This window comes from Mytilus edulis, chromosome 12 (genome assembly GCF_963676685.1).
Source record: "Mytilus edulis chromosome 12, xbMytEdul2.2, whole genome shotgun sequence".
Classification (NCBI taxonomy): domain Eukaryota; kingdom Metazoa; phylum Mollusca; class Bivalvia; order Mytilida; family Mytilidae; genus Mytilus; species Mytilus edulis.
In genome coordinates, this window is record NC_092355.1 from 59,282,383 (window position 1) to 59,289,836 (window position 7,454).

The 7,454-nt window shown below is 32.2% G+C and overlaps 1 protein-coding gene across 1 annotated transcript; it reads left to right on the forward strand.

The window, feature by feature from the left end:
- Positions 1 to 1,055: 1,055 nt before the first annotated feature.
- LOC139497365 (perlucin-like protein) lies at positions 1,056 to 6,002 on the forward strand. Its single transcript, XM_071285577.1, has 6 exons — positions 1,056 to 1,170; positions 2,404 to 2,706; positions 3,186 to 3,259; positions 4,646 to 4,730; positions 5,089 to 5,301; positions 5,921 to 6,002. The coding sequence occupies exons 2-6, from the start codon at positions 2,418 to 2,420 to the stop codon at positions 5,926 to 5,928; spliced, it is 669 nt and encodes a 222-aa protein (XP_071141678.1). The 5' UTR covers positions 1,056 to 1,170; positions 2,404 to 2,417; the 3' UTR covers positions 5,929 to 6,002.
- The last annotated feature ends 1,452 nt before the right edge of the window (positions 6,003 to 7,454 follow it).

Genomic DNA, 7,454 nt, shown 5'->3' on the forward strand with positions numbered 1-7,454 from the left:
CAATTTCATACTTAGGACTGCTATATGAAATTGTGTTGCAATCCTCCAAAATTTTATTTAACTTATTAACCGGTAACGAACAGAGTTTTGTTAACAGATAATGTCTGCCGTTGTTTTTTGAAATATAAATTAGGTCCGAAATATTGGTATGATTGGCCCGAAATTTTCTTTGATTGCGATTTGTTCTACAACCGTGAGAACGGTTTTTACGAACAGTTTTAGAAACTATATCCAAAATGTTAACGGAATTGGTTCTAGATATATTACCAATTCCCATGATATTATCATTTAGACCGAGAGGGTAAACTGTCTGTAATTTTTTAATCCAATTTAATTCAATTATTTTCCGTGATCGTACAAACTTTGAATGCGATTCACCAGGCTGCTTATTTACTACTTCTAAAGGTTGAACTGCTAAATATTTAAAAGGATGGTTGTGCTTCTTAAGGTGTTGGTAAATGATACTTTTGAATTTATTTGGTCTTTTAAAACGATACAGATGTTCTTGAGTGCGTTTAGATAAATATCGTCCAGTTTCTCCTACGTACTGAATACCACAGCCCGGTTTGTTTCATGTGAGTAAATAAATAATACTGTTTGTTTTTCAAGTTATATCAGTTTCAAAATTTAAAGAAAATGTGCGACCATTAAACGTGGACCTTACCGTATTGTTGGTGGAAAGACGGGGACATGTAAGTCATTTTTTGGCATGACACTTATCGATAGAAGGGTAACCACGATTTTTATTGTTAAAAATGTTAGCGATGGTAGTATTTTTAGATAACCGATTTTGAAGATTGAGACGTGTAGATACCCTTTGAACAAGTTTAGTATTTAGTATTTTTAATTGTTAAAGCTGTTCAAACTATTTTTAACTGTTCAAACGTGATAAAGTGCTAGCGATTACTGAAACCAGTCTGTTTAAATATCAATTCTCCAACCGGTCTACATATATCATGTATAAATGATATGAAATTCGGATGTGATGTTTAGGATACAATAACGTTGTTGCATGTCTATAAAATATTGATACGTTACACACCTTTAAAAATAATAGATCTTGTTTCATTTTAACGAGTTGGATTGTTCGTTAAGCTTACTATAGGGAGAAAGAAATGCTATCTAGGACATTACAACCAGTTGTTCATGTATTTAATCTGGATTCAGACTGTAAGTACCTAAACAGTTTTTTTATAAAAATAAAATTGCATTAATTATGAGGAACTTGATCAGTTAAAAACTGAATATGCGTTTGGTTTTACTTCTTGCCTGGAGTTTTTATTAATGACTCATATGACCCAATATATACGATTTTGATTGAAAAACATCTCAAAGCGAGGTGTTAAATGGACAAAAGACAAAATACATTCCTGTTCCGCATATAGCGAAATGCCCTGTAATTACTTATATGTCTTATCTAATTTCTACAAATTGTAGATGTTTTAACTATAAAATTTCACAGTATGACTTTTTTTATGTTATCTTTTCTTCATAAAAGAATAATTCTAAAATGACAAAAAAATTATGGCCCTTAATCTTACTGTGCCTCGCGAACAAGATGTTAAATCATACACTGACATTTAACTCTTATATGTTCTGCAATTACCTTTCGACAACCTTACAGGTAATTGTCTAAATTTCTACAGTTCCAAAAACATCAAATATCCAATTTTATTCTTTTTATCTTATTCTTTTTTCACACGATCAAGCTAATGGAACCCAGCCCCTTAAAGATGACATTTCCTTGTTTACCTTCAGATTTTAAACAGTTATACTCATAATGTCAAGTGTCAATATAATTAATCAACAAATCAATATATGTCAATCTGTGAAAAAAAACAGCCACATCTTTCATTGGGGTGTAACATGCACAGAAATAAATAAATAAATATCTTGTAATGCATTACTCACTAATCAGTGTTATCATCTCCTGACATGTCAAGACAATATTTCTATAGTCATCCTGTAGCCTTATCGTTTGATCAGTTCTTCCATGTTGTATTAACTAAATCAACAAAGTCAACATTGATCATCAAAATGGAGGTACGATTACAGTTTTTCGAAAGTCACTGATCCTTCCAAGTACATTATGGTCGTTTAAAAACAGTGCAGATGGTCGTTTTATACAAATTAACGCTGTCGCTGTTCGCATTTAGCAGGTGGTCGCTTAATACCGTTAAAAACAATGTCGGCAAAAAAAAAAATTGAAACTGATCTCAGGTTGGAAACAGGATCAAAGAGTAAGATTTAATCAGATTTGTCTTTATATAAAGATATAGGAAGATGTGGGATTAGTGCCAATGAGACGATTCTCTATCCCAGTCACAATTTATAAAAGTAAACCATTATAGATCAAAGTACGGTCATCAACACGTCATTTTATTACTTTTTTTCAATTTGTAGAATCTAGTTCAGTAATGCATAACATATTCGTAATCTTCCTAATCTGCACAAGCACATCTGCATTGGGTTTACAAATCCAACGTTTACCCTGCTTTACTGCGGAAACGAAAAAAAATTTGGATGATGCTAGAAATGAAATGGTCACAGTGGACAGCTACATTGCAAAGACTGTTCAGACACTTGAGAATGATATTCAGAAAAGTATCAATATCATGAAAAACCACTTGGCAACACTGAAAAGCAACGTCGGAAAAATCATTAAAAAAGTGGAAACTGATCTCAGTTTGGAAACAGGCTTACAAAGTAAGATTTAGCTAATTAATCCTTGAACATTTATATTAAAACAACAACACTTTCACATGTCCCAGATTGTTGTTGATTTTAACTTGTATGATAGGAGTTGAAGCAGTATTAAAAGTACTTCTTGGTTTTTCAACACATGTTATATACGCGTTTCGATGTGTATTTGAAAAGAGGAGACTTGGTTTATCGGACGAAAGTCCTATGAACTGAGGACGTATTTGAGCCAACAATTGTGAGTTATAAGATATAGCATTGGCTTTCTCCTTTTATAAATGTTGAAGTATTTTTAAACACAACTCCTATGGGCAAAGTTCACTATGCATTGTTACACTTTAAGATTAAGAAACCTCAAGATTACATTTTTAAAAGAATGTAAGTTAAATATCCATGTGAAGTGCTAACATTTAAACGTTGTTATAAACCTTACAAAAATGTAACAAAACATTGCTGGATTATATAACTTATATATTTATATGTAGAAGGTCAATGGAAGAAGTACCAAGGCCATTGTTATCACATTTCTCAAAAGACTGCTCCCTGGTTTGAAGCAGAGGTACATATTAATAATTGACATTAAGATATTTGAAGTAATAGGATGATGCAACGTATTGTAATAGTTCTAACTTATAGTTATATTTTACAGTTTATTCTTAACGAGTAAACGGTACTGAAACTGCAATCTTACAACAATAAACAAAAAGGCATGATGTCATTTTCAATCAAATAGTTATCAGGATCCTGTACCAGGATTATAATTAAGTACGCCAGACGCCCGTTTCGTCTACATAAGACTCATCAGTGACGCTCATATCAAAATAGTTATAAGCCAAACAAGTACAAAGTTGAAGAGCTTTGAGGATTCAAAATTTCAAAAAGTTGTGCCAAATACGGCTAAGGTAATCTATGCATGGGATAAGAAAATCCTTAGTTTTTCGAAAAATTCAAAGTTTTGTAAACAGGAAATGTATAAAAATGATCACATTATTGATATTCATGTAAACACCGAAGTGTTGACTACTGGGCTGGTGATACCCTCGGGGACGAAACGTCCCCCAGCAGTGGCATCGACCCAGTGGTGTAAATGGTTATCAAAGGTACCAGGATTATAATTTAGTACGCCAGACGCGCGTTTCGTCTACATAAAACTCATCAGTGACGCTCATATCAAAACATTTATAAAGCCAAACAAGTACAAAGTTGAAGAGCTTTGAGGATTCAAAATTTCAAAAAGTTGTGCCAAATACGACAGGAAATTTATAAAAATGACCACATTATTGATATTCATGTCAACACCGAAGTGTTGACTACTGGGCTGGCGATACCCTCGGGGACGAAACGCCCAACAGCAGTGGCATCGACCCAGTGGTGTAAATAGTTATCAAAGGTACCAGGATTATAATTTAGTACGCCAGACGCGCGTTTCGTCTACATAAGACTCATCAGTGACGCTCATATCAAAAGACCCCTAATCAGTATTGCGAATGATAATCAATTATATATTTGAACAATACCATGACCATTTTTTTTTTATTAAAGTGACATGTGTTTTATAATATTAAACAATTATATAAATAAACGGTTGTAATTACATGTATTAACACCCGGCCCTTTGGAACTTTAAGTCAATTTAAACATTTATACATTTAAAATGAACAATAGTTTAAAGGAGGACAAAATTAAATTCTTAGGTTTAATTGTTCCTTTATAAAAAAAGTGTTATCTTTTATTAACTTGTATTAATAAATATCTGAAAGAAAATAAAACATAAGCTGGATTGAAAACAACGTATGCGAAAGGGATAGTATCATCTTTCTAAGTAAATATCACATGGTGAATTTTGCTCCATAAAAGTTATGTTTGGTGAGTTTAAGAAAAAAACACTTACAGAGAACTAGATATTTAGCTGAAACATACCTTTAAAGATGTAACCTTTTTTCAGCGACGTTGCAAGGAAATAGGTGGATATCTTATTAAGATTGATAACTCAGCTGAAAATCAATGGGTACACTCACAAAGATCACATAGTAAGTATTTTTCTTAATCCGATCATTAATCACTCGAATATTCTTTGGTACATATTTTTACCCTTACTTGCATGTCTGCAGAATATATTAGCTTAAGAGGGCTTTAAAGATATTAATAGGATACGTATGAACAAACGAGATGTGGATTATTTTACATTGAGACAACAACCATCGACACAAACAAAACCAAAAGACAGCTTAATAGTGAACATGTGGTAATCGACAATCGACAACTGTCTTATCAATATGCCAAACTCTCATTATAGTCGTGTTCGCTCATTCATTCAACTGTAGTAATTACCCAAGTAACTACGTTCCATTTCTAAAATTAATGAACATTCTTGTTTATTTTTATCAGAATCTTCCGGATGCTGGATAGGACTAAGTGACTTGACTGAGGGAGAATGGCGATGGAGTATAGACCAGTCACTTGCAACCTTTAAAGCTTGGTATAGCAATTATGGTTCCGGGGGACATAGTGCTAATTGTGTTTCATTCATTAGCGGTGGAAGTACATGGTTTGACACTAGCTGCAAATCTAAATACTACTATATCTGTGAGAGAAATTTTTGTAAGTATTTGAACATTTATCAACATTTTGTTAGCTCCTTTAATTTTTTCAAATTCCTGTATTATTTTCATCATTTACTTATTTCAATGCAAGAAACAATATACAAAATTTACAATTACCAAAAAGAAGCTTGCACAATATAGCAGTAAGCTAATATATACACGCTCAAAACCCGGACGAGACAATGATTGTTGCTTGTGATAGTACGTTAACCAGTACATCTACAAAAACCTCCTGTGTATGACTTTATGATTATTGTCCATATTGTGTAGGAATGACACACTACAAGTTAGTTAGGTAACTTTCCTGTAGTCAAATGTGTGTTGTTAAAATATACTTTTTCACTTTTTCGGTCTTTTTGGAAACTGTTGTTTGTGCTTTATTTAGACCCCTCTACAAAACATTTGTATTGCATGCATATTGAGCCTAGGTGGCCGAGTGGTTTATACGCTGGGCATATTGCAAGGCGATTTGATGCCACGATATATCAGTAGCATGAGTTCGAATCCCGGCCAGAGAAGAACAAAACATTTGCAAATTTACAGATTTAACATTGTTGGAATGTTATTCCGACAAATTATATATATATATTTCAATGTAAATATTTTATTCTTTTTAGGTAATTGAACAGATGTCCGAGAAGAGAGATACAAGTTCCTCATCAAAGTTGATTTGAACTACAAACAAAAAATAAAGATTGCATATGCTTTTGTTATTTTAATCATAGGAAATGTCACTCAGTAAAACCTTAAATTCAAAATTTTTGTTTGGATTTTCAATTCGAATTGTTTAAGGTCAAGGAACAGTAAATGGGCTCCGTCGCAGATTTTTCTAAATATTTGCATACAACCTTGGCTCGTTGAACTACAACTGAAAATCGAAAAAATAATCTTTTTCTCTCTTTTATTATCTGAAAAAATGCAGATTGATTTTTTTTTAATATGGGTAAATGTTTGTATAGAAAGCACATAAAATCGACAAAAAACCTTCTAAAATTTGTCTTAAAATCGCTAAATCTCCAATTCTACTCCATAGATTTTTCTTAAAAAACTATATATTGTTGACACATAAATTTCTGTTCTAATGATATAAAATAATCATAGGGTCACCGACTTCGTTTTTTGTCTAATAATCAATTTGTTACCTTGTTGGTAGTGAAAAACGTCAAAAATCATCGTTTTATGGCCTGCAACGCGATAACGTTACGATTATTTCGACGTTTTGTTGGATTTTTTCACAAAGAACGCAACTTTGAATGAGTATACCGTAAAAACGAAGTCGGTGACCCTATCGTTATTTTGCATCATTATAACGGAAATTTATGTATCAACAACATATAGTTTTTTAAGAAAAATCTATGGAGTAGAATTAGAGATTTGGCGATTTTAAGACAAATTTTACAAGGGTTTTCGACGATTTTATGTGCTTTCTATAGAAATGTTTACCCATTTTGTAAGAATTCAATCAGTAATATTTCAAACGATAAGTGAGATAAATGCATTATATTTTCGATTTTCAGTTGAAGTTCATCGAGTCAGATTTGTATGCAAAATTTTACTGAAATCTGTGACATAGCCCATTTACTGTAACTTGACCTTAAGTATAACAACTTGCATCGAAAAAATTGAAATTTCAAAACGTTCACAACAAAATAAAAAATAGACTAAGAGGTTAAGCTACAGCCTTCAAGCATAGACAGTTGTCCTTACAGTGGGTCAAATTATATGTCTTTATATATACATTCTGTTTACGTATGGGTCTTCGGCTATATTATCACAATCCGGTTGACTTGATTTTCATTTGATATATACATTCTAATGTCACATGTTCTAGCAATCATCCGTCAACAATATCATATTCTCAAATATGACTAGAGCACATTTAGATACAATGTATGACAAATTACATTACACCACAAACAAGTATTCCTTGCATGAACATCTGAAATGAAAATATTTTTTTTAAAATCGCAATCCTTTCCTGCTTTATCTCTATTAGCGTACATACAATATGATGGAGTGAAATAAGTACAGACAAAAAGTAGTTTTATACTTCAGAAAGAAGGAAGTCGATTAATAAGGGCCCGATCATACTAACCTGTACATTTTCAATTTTTGTTTCACATATATCAGTTTATCAGTCTTCTTTGATCT

Bases quoted from the DNA above. Each gene is read 5' to 3' on its own strand.
- LOC139497365 (XM_071285577.1), top strand. From the start codon at position 2,418: ATGCATAACATATTCGTAATCTTCCTAATCTGCACAAGCACATCTGCA. The intron at 2,707-3,185 runs GTAAGATTTAGC...ATTTATATGTAG, and splicing joins TTTGGAAACAGGCTTACAAA to AAGGTCAATGGAAGAAGTAC. The intron at 4,731-5,088 runs GTAAGTATTTTT...TATTTTTATCAG, and splicing joins ACACTCACAAAGATCACATA to AATCTTCCGGATGCTGGATA.